Raw genomic sequence first — 19,355 nt, forward strand, 5'->3', positions numbered from 1 at the left:
CCAAAACTCAAACGCAAAGAAATAAATCACAAACTGGCAAAATTAGCCCCACGTGCAATAAGTAAAGCCGTCCCAGATCTTCAGCCCTGCCACACCTGTGGAGGAACTGAACGTCCAGCTGTGCCAAAGGTTCTCCAAGTGCGCTCTGCGCTATTACGCATCACACCTTCCCAACCGCAGCAGCGGCCATTCACCACTCTCATCATTTATTATATTAAATGTGTAGGTGTTGCCAGCCCATTTTCTACGTAAAGTAGTTAAGCACTTTTTATTATTGTTGGTAAATGGTTCACTGTAAATAACAGTATTTATTCATCTTTTTGCTCATGTTAAACACTGTCTTTTTATTATAATTGAAACCGGAAGCGCGTTCGTCACGTGACCTTGCAAAGCTAGTTTAAAAGAGCGAGGCCCACAGGCCCACAGCCTCAGAGCAGAAGCTGTGGAGCATTAATGGGCCGTGGCCTAAGCCTTTTGTTTACCTTTTTTCTGTAATGTTTGAGCTCAAAATAAACTTTGAAAAGACATCTGATTCTCCCTGGTGATTCCGAGGGGGCAACAAAATCTTGGTGTTTCTGCCCGGTTGGATTAAGTTTGTGGATCATCTGGATCGCTACCGTGGATTGTGGCTACCGGGGCGCGTGTGTGGATTTTATTCGTGAGTGGAATACGCTACGAGAGACGCCAACACGAAGCTATTATTATTATTATATCACGGAGCTAATGCTAACGGAAGCGAGGTCGAGGAAGACGATACAACCGCAAGTCACGATCAAAGCCAAGGTATAAGACTTTCCAATCATGCCAGACTTTAACGAACAAGTGTCCGAATGGGGAAATATGCTGGAAGAAATGGAGGGAAAGCTAATTGCCTTACCTGCTTCGGAACTTCTTAAAACACTACACTCGAAATCACTGTTGAAGATGAAGATAAAAGCTCACCTCGCAAATTGAGAAGGCTAATTCTGCAGCATTTGGAGTGTGAGGATGTCACGTCGCTTGAAGATGGAGGAATGTCATTGTTATTGAAAATAAATGACAGAATTGATGAACTGAGAAAATCGCTGTCCAAGTCTGGTCCCACGTCGCCACGTCGCCCTCTGGCGGACACAGCTGGTACTGCGCCCAGCAACACTGACCCTGTGGTAAGACCACGCACTTCTACCACTATGTCTATTGCTTCAAATAATTTGTCTGAAATAACTCAAACTGTTGTTCACCCAATGTATAGAAAAGACTTGAAAATTAATGGACAAATTGGTGAACATAATCAAACGGATAAGCTGGGATATGCAAGTTTAGAAAGACAAATTACAAAGGCATTAAAGAAAGGATATGATGAATGTGATATTGTCGATGCAGTCCTTCAAGCTATTATTCCAGGAACAAAACTGCGAAGTTAAAGTAGAGATGATTTGTCATTGCAAGCTCTGAAACAAATATTACGGACTCATTTTGTTGAAAAAGATGCTAATGAGCTGTACCACTCCTTAACTTGTGCTGCACAAGATCACGGAGAGACTCCAGTCCAGTTTTCAGTTCGAGCTATGGACTTGAGGCAACAAATACACTTTGCTTCAGAGAGAGCAGACACTGGCTTGAAGTACAGCCCAGAACTCATCCAAAATCAGTTTTTGCAAACCATACTTACCGGACTCCAAGATGACACCATCCGTACTGACTTAAAACCATACTTGCAAAATCCAAGAGTAACTGATGAAGTTCTGCTGGAGAAAATGACCGCCACCTACAACCTGGAAATGGAGAGGAAGGGCAAGCTGTCAAATCCAGAGCCAAGGTGTCAGCGGTGAGTCATGATTCACATTTCACTGATTCAGAGAGCTGCAGTTATGACAGTAACTCTACCAAAACAAACGTTTGAAAAACGTGACACATTGATGGAGAAAGTAGACCAAGGGAATAAAGCCATCTGTGAAGCCATTCAGAATCTCACCACTCTGCTGTCAAGCCTGCACCAGCCACCCGGACAACCACCACCATGGGGACAAGCCAGCCACAGCTACAACAGGCCACCGCCAAGGACACGCCCCAACCGGCAGTGTCACCAGTGCCAGCGGACCAATCCAGGGGGGAAATGTGACCACTGTTACAAGTGTGGGAGCATAGACCACTGGGCTGTTGGTTTCCGCAGAGCGCCCAGGAACACCCCAGCCTCCACCAATAAGATCGAAACCAGCGTACATCTTGGTAAGAACACAGACATATTCTGCACTACAGCGCCCCTCACTGGTAAACAACATCCAACTGCTAAGCTGGTGGGGAGGAGGTGCCTTGTTCGAGCCACAATGAACAATGTTGACACCAAAGTGCTGTGGGACACTGGCTCACAGGTGTCCATCATTGGAGATGAGTGGAAACAGAGACACTTACCCCATGTTACTGTGAGGCCTGTGGAAGAGTTACTGGAAGAAGGGGGGCTGGATCTGTCCGCAGCAAATGGGACAAAGATCCCATACCAGGGCTGGATTGAAGTGAAGTTTGCACTGTCACAAGAGGCTGTTGCTGGGATGAGTGATAAACCAGTAGTTGTTCCTATCCTAGTCGCGTCTACAGAGCTGGAACGTCCTATTATTGGATTCAATGTCATTGAAGAGCTGGCTTTGACAAATGAGGGTCCTGGAAGCTGTTATCCTTCTGGTCACATGATAAGGAAATTTTGTTCAGCACTTGATGTGGGTCAGGAAACTGCGAGGGCTGTTCTAACTGTTTTACAGAAGCCGCCACCTGAAAACAACCCCCACATTGCTCGTCTGGGAAGAATGCCAGTTACTGTCCCAAAGAGGAACGCCATCCAAGTGCAATGCAAGGTTTGCTATGTGGAACTCACGTCGTGTTGGAGCCTAATCCAGAGACACCGTGGCCCACAGGACTCAAAGTAAGAGAACAGCTCATTCAACATCAAGAGAACACAAGGATTAAGGTAACTGTTGAAAACACAACAGACTGTGATATTACACTTTGTGGCCGCACAACGCTTGGCTGGTTACATAGTGTTGATGCTGTTTATCCACTAGAGCCCAAGTCACCAAAGGGCAGTGCCACATCCTCGCCGGAGCAGCCCAGTCAAGCACCACAGAGGGAGCCCTCGGTCCCGCCTGTAGATCTGAGTCACCTCTCGGCAGAGCAGCAGCACAGAGTTCGTCAGATGCTGACGGAGGAGGGTGACGTGTTTGCCAGAGATGAGTGGGATGCTGGTTGTATTACGGGTTTGCAAATGGACATTAATTTGAAAGACTCTGTTGCTGTCCAGAGAACATACAATGCCATACCCCGACACCTGTATCAGGAAGTTAAGGCTCACATTCAGGATTTGTTAAGTAGAGGTTGGGTTCAAAAGTCCTATTCCTCTTACTCTTCACCGGTAGTTTGCGTCAGGAAAATGGACGGCACTCTCCGGCTATGCATTGATTACAGGCTGCTGAATGAGAAGACCTTGCCAGACCGTCATCCCATCCCCAGGATCCAAGAAATCCTGGAAAACTTGGGTGGAAACTCTTGGTTCACCGTTCTGGACCAGGGCAAGGCATACCACCAAGGCTTCATGAGCGAGAAGAGCAGGCCTTACACAGCCTTTATTACACCATGGGGACTCTATGAGTGGACCAGGATCCCATTTGGTCTCTCAAATGCCCCGGCTGCTTTTCAACGCCACATGGAAGGATGCCTGGGAGATCTGAGGGATGAAGTCTGTGTGCCCTATCTGGATGATGTCCTTGTTTTCAGCCGCACATTTGACCAACATGTGGAAAACGTCAGACAAGTCCTGCGGCGACAGAAAGCCTGTGGGATGAAGCTGAGAGCCGAAAAATGTGAGTTCTTTAAGCCACAAGTAACATATGTTGGTCGTGTGATCTCTGCAGAAGGATACAGGATGGATCCGAGGGAGGTGGAGGCGGTAAAGGCGCTCACACACCAGACCCCAGCTACAGTGAGAGAGGTGAGGAAGCTCCTGGGATTCCTGAGCTACTACAGAGCTTACATCCAGGACTTCTCCAGGACTGCAAAGCCACTGTATGAGCTGCTGGCAAAACCCAAAGGTGAGCCAAAACACTGCCACAAAAAGGGGACAAAACATGCAAATGCTCAGCTCCCACCCTCCTCTCCAACTTACAAATCCACCTGTTTTGGCATATCCAGACCCCGAGCAGCCTTTCATTCTCCATGTTGACGCCTCAGAGCAAGGACTCGGTGCTGTGCTGTACCAGCGACAAGATGGCGCACTGAGAGTGATTGGCTACGGGTCCAGAACCCTGACGCCTGCAGAGAAGAACTACAAGCTGCACTCGGGTAAACTGGAATTCCTCGCACTGAAATGGGCCATCACAGAGTGTTTCCGTGACTACCTGTTCCACGCGCCACACTTCAGTCTACAGTGACAATAACCCACTCACGTACGTTACCAAGTCGGCAAAACTCAGCGCCACCGGTCACTGCTGGGTTGCAGAGCTGGCAGACTATAGATTCACACTCAAGTACAGACCTGGAACAGCTAACACAGATGCTGACTTTCTCTCTCGCAGACCTAAGCCCATCAAAACCATCATGCAGGAGTGCACGGAAGAGTGTGAGCCGGAGGTCATGGACAGCATCTGTAAAGCAGTCAAAAGCAGCCAAACAGGTGAGATCAACTGGATTTCTGCTGTCACCTGCAATGTGGATGTCCTACCACCAGATGGCAATGCTGTACCACCCCTTCAGCCCTTCTCCATCCAAGACATCCAGGCCCAGCAGAATGCAGATCCAGCCATCCAGAGGGTCTCCAACCTGAAAAGAGAAAACACATACCTGAAGTACAGAGACAAAGCTGCCGAGAGTGAGCAAGTCAGAGTTCTCCTAAGGGAATGGCCAAAGCTGCAGCTGGGTGAAGATGGACTCCTGTGGAGGAAGACCAACAACAGGCTGCAACTGGTGGTACCAGAGTCCTTGAAACCCCTGGTGTACAAGTACCTCCATGAGGAGATGGGACACTTAGGTGCTGACCGGATGGTGGCCCTGGCCCGAGAGCGCTTCTTTTGGCCAAAAATGAGGCAGGAGATGGAGCACTACGTTACACGTGTCTGCAGCTGCATCAAAAACAAAAGGCCCAACAGAGTCACAAGGACACCACTTCAAAGCATTGAAACTTCTGCACCATTCGAGATGGTCTCAATAGACTTTTTACATCTGGAGAAAAGCAACGGAGGTGAAGAGTATATCCTGGTTTTAGTGGACCATTTCACTAAATACGCTCAGGCCTACGCAACCAAAGACAAGGCTGGGAAAACTGCTGCCAGAAACCTGTTTGACGAATTTATCCCACGCTTTGGGTTTCCATCCAGGATCCACCACGACCAAGGAAGAGAGTTTGAGAACCAGCTGTTTCGGAAGCTCCAGGAATATGGTGGTATTCAACACTCTCGCACTACACCTTACCACCCCCAAGCTAATCCTGCTGAACGTTTTAACAGGACTCTGTTGAGTTTGCTGCGGACGCTGGAGGAGACACAAAAGGCTAGATGGAAGGAACACCTCAACAAAGTAGTTCATGCCTACAACTCCACCATCCACGAGGCAACAGGTTACTCTCCTTTCTTCTTGCTCTTTGGACGTGAACCAACCCTCCCAGTTGACCTCTTGTTTCCCAAGAAGCTCGGTGATGCAGAGAAACAGACCCCTGCTGGCTATGCAGAGAAGTGGAGAGAGGCAATGCAGGAAGCATATGCCATTGCCTTGAACAACATGAAAAAAATCTACAAAGAGGTGATGATTATTACAATCAGCGCGCCTGGAGCTCCACGCTGAAGCCCGGTGACCATGTATTGGTGAGAAATCTCACGCCTCGAGGTGGTCCGGGGAAGCTCCGCAGTTGCTGGGAGGACACTGTCCATGTGGTGAGGGAGAGCAAAGGCCCTGGAAGCCCTGTCTATGTGGTTGAGCCTCTGAACGCTGTAGGGAGACGACGTGTGCTGCACAGAAACTTACTCTTACCTTGTCGAACCTGCACCTGTTGTCCTCAACCCTAAAAGGAGAAGCAGGAGAGCCAGACCGTCACCAGAGAGAGGGACAAGTGTTAAGTCCAACATCCAGCCTGCAGGTACAGAGAGCTCTAGTGATGAAGACTACCATCTCGTCCTGCCACCCCAACCCACTCTTCAGCCCCTCAACCCAACTGCCAGAGAGTTCCAACCGAGAGCCCCCACTCCAAGACAGCCGGAACAGAGAGCTGCAACTGCTGAGGAGAGAGCTGAAGTGGTGATCCTGATCCCAGAGGTTGACCCTGAGCCGGAGCCGGAGCCGGAGCCAGTACAGGAAGCAGATTCATCTGAGCGAGAAGCATCCTCCTCAGACTCCTCGGAGGGACCTGCAGGACCTGTCAGAACGAGACGGGCCAGGCGCTTCTACACCTACGACCAGCTTGGTGAGCTCACGGTCCGGGAAGTGCAGACCTGTCCTGTCGGTGTGTCCAAACCAGCGAGGGTCCGAGGCGGCTTCTTCAGCTCCTCGGCCGATCTATATCCTTTTTATTCCCAGTCGTAATGCAGTAGTAACATGCACTTTACGTAGCAGTTAAAGCACTTTGCACTTTAAAGTATGTGGCTTGTGTGCAATAGTAGTTGATGTACTTTAATTATTATTTAAGTAGTACATGCTAATTGGTTGAGTTGGTTTACTATGCTGCTCCAAAATATTGGGTAAAAGGTATTTTCCTTGAGTCAATTCTGAAGATTCTGGGGCCCACCAATGCTTCAATGGACTATCTACCCAAATACGCAAATGGACCTTTTAACCCTGCGTGTACCGCCGTGCCAAAGGACTCTTGGATAACGGATACTATTCGTTTAGCCTGGACTTTATTTTGAAGTATTGCTGTTGTTCAAATTGTTTATTTGCTACAGTTTATGGTTTAAGTCAAGTAAGACCCCCCAGTAGGATTAAGGGAATGTTGGCTTAACATTTTTTTTTAGTGGGGGAGGGTGTTGCCAGCCCATTTTCTACGTAAAGTAGTTAAGCACTTTTTATCATTGCTGGTAAATGGTTCACTGTGAATAACAGTATTTATTCATCTTTTTGCTAATGTTAAATACTGCCTTTTTATTATAATTGAAACCGGAAGCGCGTTCATCACGTGACCTTGCAAAGCTAGTTTAAAAGAGCTCGGCCCACAGGCCCACAGCCTCAGAGCAGAAGCTGTGGCGCAGTAATGGGCCGTGGCCTAAGCCTTTTGTTTACCTTTTTTCTGTAATGTTTGAGCTCAAAATAAACTTTGAAAAGACATCTGATTCTCCCTGGTGATTCCGAGGGGGCAACACAGGCTATAGGTTATCGCCATTTTATTCACAACAACAGCGACACCAAAGCACAACTTACCATTGATGTCTTCGTGTCTTCTCCTCCATATGCGTCACTGCCAACTCCATAAGCTCTCCTGTCCGCTTCCATCTCTGTCCTCAAACGTCCTCGTGTCTCAGACTCCGTGTCTCCCGTACGTCCGGTTGTCCGGTGACCGCGGCGAGACTCGGATCCGCGCCGGGTTCCAGTGCATATGATGCGGGTAAACTCCTCTCTTCATCCCGGCAAAGTCGGGCCTCGGCTCCGCTGCTGTTCTCCACAAAGTCCTGAGTCTCTGTCAGAGTTCCTCTGGAGAACGTGCTGCCAAATGTCCTGATGAAACTGATATGGGTTCATTTCTCCGCAGTTTTGTCATTTAAGGATAAAAATATAAAACATTACAGCTGTGTTTAGCTCAAATTCAAGTTGTGTTTGTTTTGGTTCAATCATGCAACATGAAACATAAAACATAGAACACATAACTCAGATAAATAACGATAAAAACTTAAAACTATAGACTATAAGGGCATAAGAGATTAAATGTATACTATGATACTATGATTAGGTGTCCCGGCTTTCCTGGTGCCGGCAGTAACAGGTCTGAACCCAAACGCAGAGATCTTCAATCTCGTGACATTTTTGGGAGCGGACGGTGAGAGTCTCCAGCAGGTGGCGCTAAATTCCTCCTCCCACCCCTCTGCCTTCTCTGCGGAGGAGCTGGTGGGATGGGTGCAGGCTGTGCCCCGGGACCCGTTCTCGGTCACATTGACAGGATGGGACAGTAGCGGAGCCAGGGTGGAGAGGGTGTCCAGTGAGATGGTCCAGCCCACTCATGTTCAGATACAGGTAAGAGGAGGACAGGCAGGTGGGACGAACAAAAGAAATAAAAAATGTATCACTTCTTCTTCCCGTCCTTTAACCTTTAAAGAGCTACTCGCTCACAGAGGTGGGATTAATGTGAGTAACTGCGAAGTTATGTCTGTATTTTCTGAGCTGGAATATTGAGAAATAGATGAATAAGCACAACATGTTTGGTAGGCTATAAAAATGTATTATTATTGTGGCATTTATTATATTTGTTCAGGTCTTTTCTGCTCCTCACCTCGTCCCGGGACATAGCACCATAGTGACTTTTGACCTTCTGAACCATGGCCCGGGACGACTCTTCAGTTTAACGGCTGATGACGACTGCGGCTATCTCCAAAATAGAGGCCCACACAGGTATGAGAGAATAGATGTAAATGATGATAGAAATAAGGATCTGATATACCGCTTTTCCAGATGTCCACAGTGGTTTTATAATTAAATGCATTATCTCTGTACTTGAGTTGGGGAGCTAAGTATGTAGCCACAGCTGTCCTAGGGCAGACTGGACTGGATGTGCACCTATGGGCCCCTCCAAGAACCATTAATCAACACCCACCTGAGCTACCAGTTTAAGAAGGTCAAGTTAAACCCTGCTCAGATCAAACTGGGGCATAAAATAATAGATTTTGTGGATTTGGTTAAAGGTGCATTACGTAACTTTTTATGTGGACAAAAAGACGTTTCTAATTGTAGCTGTGTGAGTGGTTGGCACCGTTACTTTCGATCCCGGTGGTCTCTACAACGCTCCGGGATCAATTGTTTTGTAGGTTTTCTGGTCATCAGTGAAAACCTTACAATGATCCTGAAGCGTCCTAGAGAAAACTGTGATAGAAAGTAAAGTTGCCATGCCGACCACTCATACAGCTGCTGAGTCACTACTGAGTCAAATACGCACAAATAAACTTTTTCCCACATAAAAGGTTGCATAATGCACCTTTGAGGTTAGGTCAGGAATGGTCACCTGTATTTGACCTGTATTTGTAGGTTTCCTGTTGGTGAAAGGGGCAGTTTCCGTGGGCAGGTGGACCTCTTGACTTCGCCGTCTGCCCGGGCTGGAGCCACCGTGACCCTCACTCTCTCCGTACAAGACCTGAGCTCTCCAGACTCCAACTACGCTGTGATCTACCTGACTGTAGTCCCACCTGTGAGTAATGCATGCAATAATTAATACAGAGGTGATCAGTACAAGTATATTCACTCAAGTACACTACTTTGAGTTTTCCAGGGTCTGAACTGCACTTGAGTTGTATATTTGTGTACTTATTTAATGTACTTGTTACATTTGCTCCAATACAATTCAAAGATCAATCAATCAATCAAACTTTATTTACAAAGCGCTTTTCATACCTTTTCACCTCTTCATAAGATGATGGTTTACTTTGTGCTTCACATTGCTAAAAATAATAAAAGTAAAAAGTGTAAAATTGGTGGCAAAGTTTATGACGCACACGGCACAACAGCAAGTGATGATGTAAAGGTTCTGTCAATGCCAGATTTAAACATAACAGAGTTTTTCTCTTGAGAAGCGAGCAACATATCCAACCTATAAGAATCATTCACAGAGCGATGTCGTAAACAAAGTCAGTGAAGCCAGATTTACATGTCTGCTGTGTGAATATACCATAGTAGGGAAAGCTTCATACAAAGCAAAAACAAACCAAAACCACACACCCACAGGAGAGGTTAGTAATGATTTTATTGAAACATTAAATGTTGAAATTTGAGCCTCCAAATAGAACATCTCAAAAACAAAGGCAATGTATCAAGAAACTAGGATTTGAACAGCACCTTGTTCCCCATGACCATATTTTGTTCCAACACTGAATCGGTAAAGCCCACAAACTTGTGACTCCTTGTAGCATTAAATAACAATGATTTATTAGGAAACAATTGGTTCAAGAGAACATACAATGGCCTCCCTTTGGGGAGACGTCTACGGAGCCTCATAACTCATAACTCTTGTTTCAGTGAGTTTTTATCCTCAGGCAGTGAGGCTCATGAACACTAACCTAAAGGAGAGCTGAGGTTTTTGTGTTTTATTCCTGGAATGCTTTGTTTGTATCGTATTCATGTTTTTATCTGTAGATTAGTTCTCTTGTTCAGCGGAGAGAGCACCAGTGCAAAACTCTTTTCACTTCTTTTGGTACCTTGTACTTGATGCATATGATGAACTTGAACATTTGCTCCAAGAAACAGCTCTATATTTGGACAATGATTTTTGAGGATAAGGTATTTCCATACACGGGTCTTCGGTCTGGTGGCTGTTCAAGTGTTTTTTTAAACAGTGACTTTGAGTAAAGGCCTTGTCACACAGTGTGCACTTGTAGGTAAATTGGGAGAGCACACAATGGTATAACAGCACTGCAGATTAGCACTGCAACAATCAGTCAACTGGACGATTAATTTTTATTTTTGCTTTGTTTTTAGGACCCTGACACTGCGCCCCCCACGTGCACCATCACGCAAGTCCATTCTTCCTGCACCTCCTCTGACTGCTCCGAATCTAAATGGAGCGCATCTCTGGCTCTCTCCGACAGGGGCCGCTCTGGCTTAGCCTCCGTACAGATACGCAGAGGAGAAGGCCTGGCTACACTGTTCCATAAACCTCCACCCACCGAGGACATGCCCGAAATGCCCCCTCATCACCCCCATCATCACCATAGAGCCAAGCTGCGAAGAGGGGACCCACCTTTCAATGTCTCCGAATGGGTGCAAGTACCGTCCCAACCTCTGTGGGTGGGGTATGTTTCACCTTGCTGCTCCTCCAGCGCCGAGCTCCTCTTGTGGGACGGGGCAGGGAACATGAAGAGGTGCTATGTGACGTCCGGACAGCAGAGGGCGCAACGGGACAGGAGCACAGACATGAATGGAGAAAGGAGGACACATGCAAGCTTTGTTCTCGTCATATTGGGGCTTTTATACTGTGTACTTAGTCAAAGGATGCAAGACTGATACATGCGGTGTGACACTATTGATGTAAATAATGGATGTGAATAAAATATGAACATTTGCCTAATTCTAAGTTTTCTGTGTTTTTCTTTTTTTGACATGACAAAAAATGAAGATTAGTTTTGTAGGTCTTAGCTTTGAAATGAGGCGTCACACTGGCCTGTAGTCTGTAAGCTCCTGCCGAGAGGCTTTTGAATTTGGGTAAAGCCAAACTTGGAGAAAATGCGCTCGGTTTTAACCTTATAGTATATATATTTCAGTTAAGGTAAAAAGTCAGAACAAAAACACTTCAACTAACGACTGTAGTGAGTTAGTACCAACGTCTGTGTGTTTTTCTGTGCTTTCTCGCACAACCAAAGACTGAGAGAAATGATTGTTATTCTTTAATGAAACTGAAAGGCAAACAGAAGTAAAGCTACAGTAGCAGGAACAATAACAGTGGTGGTTGTTGTGGACGGTTTAACACAGTGCGAACAGGAATCAAGAGGCATTAACAGGAGGGACGGGACAGTGGACAGGTCTTGGGGGCAACAAGAGGAGCAAAGAAATGGGACAGACGATTTGCCAGAAACGTTGCAATATGCACATCTGTCAGATAGTTTCAATTTGAAATGTTGATTGTTTTTAAACTGGAGGGAACGTCAGTATAGAACAGTTGATTGAGGTGAAACAGTATTGATTTAAAGAACAACTTAAAACTCCTCTCCCTCTTCCTCTCCTTCCACCGAGTCGGCGCCGACTTCCTCGTAATCCTTCTCCAAAGCAGCCATGTCCTCTCTGGCCTCAGAGAACTCTCCCTCCTCCATGCCCTCGCCCACGTACCAGTGCACAAAGGCGCGCTTGGCGTACATCAGGTCGAACTTGTGGTCGAGTCGAGCCCAGGCCTCTGCGATGGCCGTGGTGTTGCTCATCATACACACGGCTCTCTGCACTTTGGCCAGGTCTCCTCCTGGGACCACAGTGGGCGGCTGGTAGTTGATGCCCACCTTGAACCCAGTGGGGCACCAGTCCACAAACTGGATGGTGCGCTTGGTCTTGATGGTGGCGATGGCAGAGTTGACGTCTTTGGGAACCACATCTCCGCGGTACAGCAGGCAGCAGGCCATGTACTTCCCGTGGCGAGGGTCACATTTGACCATCTGGTTGGCCGGATCGAAGCAGGCGTTGGTGATTTCAGCCACTGTTAACTGCTCATGGAAAGCCTTCTCCGCCGAGATGACGGGGGCGTAGGTGGCTAAAGGGAAGTGGATACGAGGATATGGCACCAAGTTGGTCTGAAACTCTGTGAGATCCACGTTTAGAGCGCCATCAAAGCGAAGCGACGCTGTGATGGAGGACACAATCTGGCTCATCAGTCGGTTTAGGTTGGTGTAAGTGGGGCGCTCGATGTCCAGGTTTCTGCGGCAGATGTCATAAATGGCCTCGTTGTCGACCATGAAGGCACAGTCGGAGTGCTCCAGGGTGGTGTGGGTGGTCAGGATGGCGTTGTAGGGCTCCACCACAGCAGTGGACACCTGGGGGGCAGGGTAGATGGAGAACTCCAGCTTGGACTTCTTTCCGTAGTCCACAGAAAGACGCTCCATCAGCAGAGAGGTGAAGCCAGAGCCTGTCCCACCTCCAAAGCTGTGGAAAACCAGGAAGCCCTGGAGCCCAGTGCACTGGTCAGCCTAATGACAGGTGAAAAAACAAACATGAATAGTAGGCCATGAGTTTTAACACAACATAAGTACTTAACAATTACCAGTTTTCGAATCCTGTCCAACACCATGTCAATAATTTCTTTTCCAATGGTGTAATGGCCGCGGGCGTAGTTGTTGGCAGCATCTTCTTTGCCAGTGATGAGCTGCTCCGGGTGGAAGAGCTGACGGTAGGTTCCAGTGCGCACCTCATCTAAAAAGTAGTTGTGAAATAGTAACCACAGCTTTAAGACTTAACTTCTGTCATAAACGTGTCATACCAATTACAGTCGGCTCCAGGTCAACAAACACGGCTCTGGGCACATGTTTTCCTGCTCCTGTTTCACTGAAGAAGGTGCTGAAAGAGTCGTCTCCTCCTCCAACAGTCTTGTCACTGGGCATCTGTCCATCAGGTTGGATGCCATGCTCCAGGCAGAAAAGTTCCCAACAGGCATTGCCAATCTGCACTCCCGCCTGGCCCACGTGGACGGAGATACACTCGCGCTGAAAAACAGGAATTTGACCATTAATATCTTGACATTTTTTACATTTATTTCCCTATGATCATGTTTTGCTCAAAGCTACATGGCTAACACAACATTTGACTAATTTCGCGATGCGCCACTGAAGCAATGCTATAGAGCTCGGGAATGTGACGTCAAATCGCTAAGCATTATGGGATTAGCAGCCATTGTAAACTAATGGAGATTTTAAAAGTTAAAATACTGGAGTTATTGTTCACATTAAAACACTTGTAGACCAGTGTGTTAGATGTATTTACCAGCAGTATCTCAGCAGCGAACGGAGTCGTTCCACTGTTTTTTTCTCCACTTTTAATACTGTTTTTAGCTAATGTTAGTCTATGGAAATGTATGCTAACAGCTGCAAAGATGGCGGATCTCCATGGTAACTGTGGACATTCCCGAACGCTATAAATAAGGTTAGTCATCCATCCATCCATTTTCTCCCACTTGACCGTTGCTGGGTCGTGGGGGCAGCCGTTGGAGCTGCCCAAATCACATAGCTCTGCCATAAAAAGCGGCAAAATTAACTCATCAACATTAAAATACAGAAACATGCGCCCGTACATGAAGCAAACGACCCAAAAAATGTTTCAGTTGCTCCCGACTAGTTTGTTAAAATATAGTATTAATTCCGCATAAACCTAGTTAACGTCCGTGGAAGGAAAAAAAATAACGGGTTTAACGTTAGCTACGTAAAGTTATTTCCCCCTCTTTTTAACTGAATCCAGATTTTGTTGATCACAATCGCTGGTCATTTTTATCTGTTACAATCAAAACTAACATCATATAATCATGTCTTCATTAAACAAGTAAGAATCTTACCATGTTTGAAAGTAGATTTGGCACAAGATTAAATCTGTCGCGGTCGAGAGGAAGAGGCCATTAGCGCTGGAGATTGGACTTTTATACGGCGCACATGAGCGCTCTGATTGGTTAAACGTCAGTCCATCAGAGAAAGACGTAGGTCTACTTCAGTGTTTAAAAAAAATAAAAATAAAAGTTTTTATTTTTATTTTTTTTAAATAAAATGAAATGAATGCAGAAAATATTTTACACAAAATGTGATATGATTTTACTTTTAACCATTTGCAAATGTAACCTACTGATGAATAAGTCAAATCAATGTTCATATTCGTGGTCTTCCTCCACATTCCTGCATGGTTATCTTATGTTGCTATGCTCACATCCATCATATTAAGGTAGCACCTCTCGGTTGACCATAGCTCGTGGTATTTTAGGTTCAACTAAACGAAAACATGTACAATAGGTTTTCCTAATTTTATTCATTTTTTATTTTATTTTTTTGACAGGGACCGTGTACAGGAGCATTAATCAGTATATAAAAAGATACTTTGTACCAGACTTAAGCTCTTGGAGCTAATTTCCATCTGCAGTCCCCTAGACCAGTGGTTCTCAACCTTTTGGAGCCGCGACCCCCATTATAACAGTTAAAGGGGTTCGTGACCCCTCGCCCTGGTCACACCATGAGAAATAGGCACATTAGCCTAATTCTTAAAAAACAAAGAAAAAAAACAAATGGCTAAAGTAAAATCCATCAAATTACATACAAATACGTTTCGCGACCACCTTGGGGGTCCTGACCCCCAAGTTGAGAACCACTGCCCTAGACCAGTGTTTTTCAACCTTTGTTGAGCCAAGGCACATTTTTTTCATTTAAATAATCACGAGGCACACACCAGCAGGAAATATTCTCATCAAAGTGTCTTGGCTAGGAACGCCGTATAGTCTCACTAGCCACGATGCCTCAATACATCACTAATTCTCTTGTCTCAAAGAAATTAACTACCTGATATGGAAGAGTATAATATGGTTTCTCTGCCGATCACTAGACGGCATCGACACTCGAAAACGGTACATTGTTTGTGCATAATAATGCATTTGTTTAAAAAAAAAACAACTAGGTGAGATTGGATAATTTCCCAAGGCACACCGGACAATATCTCACAGCACACTAGTGTGCCACGGCACAGTGGTTGAAAAACACTGGTTTAACAGACCTTCATGAATACCCTACTGTGAGAAATGCCCCTGTCACACACAGTATTTGAACAGACCACAGATAAGGTGTTCCCTAAAGGCCGAGTGTGTGAGAGACAGGGAAACGGGAGATGGATTCAGATAAGGGCAGCTTGAAGCTACAGCCTGGGTTCAGTTTCTCAGGGTTGTATTATAAAGACATTCATGCTACTGAGGCAAGTGCAAACATATTTAATAACGCATTTTCCATTTAACAATCATATTTGGGGCAGGTGAAATAAACAAGAAAGGTGGTTCATCAACTCCAACGAGCTCTGATGATGATGGCTGACATCTTCTTCAGAGGAGGAGTCTTTTTCTTTGGCACTCTAGCAAAAACAAACAAAGATATAAATAATAAAATAATACAAATAAATATGTACACGTGAGTAACATTCAGAGTTCATGTGGTCAGACACTAGGTTCCTGATCAGGAAAGGGGGCACGACACCATCAACCATGAAGACGGAGCGTTTCCCCATTCCCATACCTGGAACACCCTTCTTCAGAAATCACGCCCCCTGCCGCCCTTAGACCACCGGGTGGCAGGAGGCGTGGCCAGTCTGACAGGCCTGTCAGGACTGTTGGCCTGGCCACGCCTCAGAAGGGAGAACAGCTGAATGGTGACATCTCACCATCTGATGGCGGCTGAAACATGTAAAGGTAAAGATTTGACATCTCTAAACCTAGTGTCTGACCAAATGAACTCTGAAAGTTATTCTAGTAACACAAGTAGACATAATGAACGTTACGAAGCGAATATGTATGCATGTTCGTTCGTTCATTCAGTACAAACAAAGATTCCACTGTACCATTGTGATTTTGCAGATGGGCACAGTGTTCCAGCTCTCATCCCGAGGTAGAGGTCCTTGTCCTGGAGGTTGAGGTCCGCCTCGCTCCCCTGACTCTCCTCCTGCTCCCATACAGCCCCCAGAGCCTGCCGTCTTCCTCTCCTTGTGAATCTGGTCAGTGATTTTAAGGCCCTGGTTGCGTCGCCTCGGCACCCAATTGTTCTGGAAAAAGTGGAGCACGATCAGAAAAAATAACTTAATGTGTGAAAATGAACCGGACCACGTTGGACAGATCCGTAAATGGGGCTCGACTAAAAGGGTCTACAGATTTTTATTAGAATTATTGCAGGTAAAAAAGTCAGTTACGAGAGTTAATTCTAAATAATCATCAAGAAATGTGGGGTCACCAAAAAGGTTTAATTGAACAAGTCAACATTTAAATGAAAAACGCATGAAATAATTCAGAAATGTTTAAACTGGCACCAGATAATGAAGAAAAACACAATAGAAAAAAAGCTAGTTGCTTAAGTATTTTCTGAGTGTGTCCCCCATTTTGGCGGGTTCGCAAGCTCGGTGGTCCTCAAAGAAATTGTCGTCTTTGGTCTGAAAAAGTTTGAGAAAGACTTGTCTAAATAGACGAATATACTGTAGCTTGTCGACGGCTCAGAGGTACCAGTGAAGCAGGTTCTGTTGTTAGAGTGTGGGAGTGACTGAGCAGCTAAATCGAGGATTAAAGAACTACAGGAAACTATTTTGTTTTTGTATATTATTTACCCGTCGTTGGTCCAACACGTCTTGTAACATGAATCGTATCCTGGAGCTGGTTTTGCTCTCTTTGATGATTTCATCCATTTGGTTAAAATAATAATCCATTCGAGGCTGGAGAGAGAAACAAATTGGTAAAAATACAAACTTTTAACTGAAAACTGACTGAAAGTGGTGATAAAGAGCCCATCAAATTAGGTTTGACTAGGTTTACACATACTGTTTGATTTCTCTGCGTTTTCTTACCAAGGCTTTCCCATAATCGAGGTTTCTTCCAATGGTGGAGAGCAGCTGACAAAGACACTCCAGAGACTCCTCATTGTATGGTTTTTTGATGAGCGTCGCAAAACAGTCGTGCATAATGGGCTCTGTCAGCATACTCCCTTTGAACAACTCGCCCATGAACTGAATATTTCTGAGCGATCGCCTGTGTTCCTTGTCTATAGCCTCCTCGAGCGTCTCTGTTAGCTGCTGCCTCTCCTCGTCCTGCCACAAAAAAGCATACAGTACATCCAACCAACTCATAATATGTGCACAAAACTCATAAGAAGCCTTAGCATTTAGATTCAGTTGCTCATCTGGGCAGCTGTGAACTTAGAATCTGATTAAAATAAAGTTACACATTTACAACCACCAATTACTTATCGAACAGCATACATCTTGTGTCTAGTAGTTCCAGTTTAACGTAGTGACAAAGCCTTACATTTGATGCAGCCTCCAGTTCCTTCTGCTTCTTCTCAAAGATCTCATTGTTTTCTATGTTCTTCTCAAACTCCTTCTGACAGCGATTGAGCAGCAACTTTATGAAATTCAAGGTGGTTCCAGGCTTATCTGTGGCCGGGACTTTGAGCTGAAATAACAAAGGGATGGATTTTTTTAAATTTCCTTGAAAATCCTAGTTGTACACTTTTGGGATTGGGTATAAGTGGCTCCTCAGTTCCTCAGTCCCATCATGATCAGTGGCCAACATGGCTGCCAACAATTACGTTATACCACAGAATGGTTTGAAACGCTTGACATTTCTGACACGGTGCATACGGAATATACATACATTGTTTTAAGTTGAAAGAAAAAATTGAGAGCACAATCTGAACTGAACTTAACATGTACAAGCTGACTTACCTCCATAAGGCAGCGGCACATGTTGACACAAGCCACAGAGAAGTCTGGTTCAGAGACGGCCTTTTCGAAGGTGAGGTCTATGACTTCCTTTAACCTCTCCTCTGTGTCTATGGTCAGTTCTATGACCTGTTTCATCAGCTGCTGAAACTTCTGTGACGGGATGCTTCGGAAACATTTAAAAATACAATTAAAGGGGCTCAATAAAACTTTTACTGTAGTTAAAGCACTGATGTATTTTCTGTAGAAATTACTATTTATTATACAATAGTACAAATTACTTAAAACTAATTTTATGATTATAAATAACAACTTTGGACCTTAAAAAACATTAAAATCATGCCTAAACGGTGCAAATGTTGGCTTCTTTCTAGAAGAAACTACATTGTTTGATCAAATACAGTACTTATTTGTACATTTGCTTTGTTATTGACCAACTCTGTGGACAAGGTGATGGAAACATGGATGTAAATGTACCGGGGTAAGTCAGAAACTGAAGGTATCCCCATACATACAATTCAATTTTGTTGTGTTATGCAGTTTAAAATCAAAGAATTGGACCACAGAAGCACAGATCACAAACATCATATTACCCAATAAGGCCACAATGTAAATGTGTTGACAAAGCTGGATGGATCCTGTCTTATACAACAGAAAACCAAACTGAATGTTAAATTTATTGTAATTTCAAGTATACGTTCTTACTTCTGAGGTACTCTTCTGTCTGAATCCAGGAAAGAAGCTCGGGAGGAGGACTGCAGACCTGAGAACCGGTTCAAAGTGCTTGTTGCTGGACGACTGCCTGAATATGAAGTTCAGTGAATTCAGTTAATGACTGCCTTAACTTCAAATACACAGCCTGACCAAAAACAACAGTCACCACTTGGTTTCACTAAATGTTCTGATCTGGGGTTGATGCAGTTGGTCGGATCGAGGTTCAGCAACACTACGTTCCCAAAGAATGAGATTAGCGGAATACCATCCAGGTTATTCCTTATTATAATAGATTTCTTCTTCTCCAAAGGAACCGACATATTCCAATATGACAATGTCAGGATTCAGTGGGGTCAGAATGTGAAAGAGTGGTTCAGGGAGCAAAAGAGCCCAGATCTTAACTCCATTGAGAATCTTTGAGATGTGCTGGAGAAGGCTTTGCACAGTGGTCACAGTATCCACTTACTGAAACAATGCCAACAGTTAGCGCTCGTGCTTCACAGGCAACTGGGTTTGATCCCCGGCCCAGATGGGGCCTTCTCCCTTACCACTAAAAACATGTACAATAGGCCAGGTTGAGTGAG

General features: G+C 45.2%; 2 protein-coding genes across 2 annotated transcripts; both read right to left on the minus strand.

Moving 5' to 3' along the window:
* Positions 1-11,837: 11,837 nt before the first annotated feature.
* LOC306964411 (tubulin alpha-1C chain-like) lies at positions 11,838-13,238 on the minus strand (the record flags this gene model as incomplete). The annotated part of the gene is made up of 3 exons (XM_079558404.1): positions 13,103-13,238; positions 12,887-13,035; positions 11,838-12,812 (listed from the first exon to the last, which is right to left on the minus strand). The coding sequence occupies exons 1-3, from the start codon at positions 13,221-13,223 to the stop codon at positions 11,838-11,840; spliced, it is 1,245 nt and encodes a 414-aa protein (XP_079414530.1). The 5' UTR covers positions 13,224-13,238.
* Positions 13,239-15,982: 2,744 nt separating this feature from the next.
* Positions 15,983-18,865, minus strand: LOC306964792 (eukaryotic translation initiation factor 4 gamma 1-like; the record flags this gene model as incomplete). The annotated part of the gene is made up of 7 exons (XM_079558943.1): positions 18,763-18,865; positions 18,061-18,223; positions 17,642-17,788; positions 17,185-17,424; positions 16,948-17,052; positions 16,195-16,395; positions 15,983-16,102 (listed from the first exon to the last, which is right to left on the minus strand). The coding sequence occupies exons 2-7, from the start codon at positions 18,193-18,195 to the stop codon at positions 15,983-15,985; spliced, it is 948 nt and encodes a 315-aa protein (XP_079415069.1). The 5' UTR covers positions 18,196-18,223; positions 18,763-18,865.
* Positions 18,866-19,355: the final 490 nt, after the last annotated feature.

This window comes from Gobius niger (assembly GCF_951799975.1).
Source record: "Gobius niger genome assembly, chromosome: 1".
Taxonomy (NCBI): Eukaryota; Metazoa; Chordata; class Actinopteri; order Gobiiformes; family Gobiidae; genus Gobius; species Gobius niger.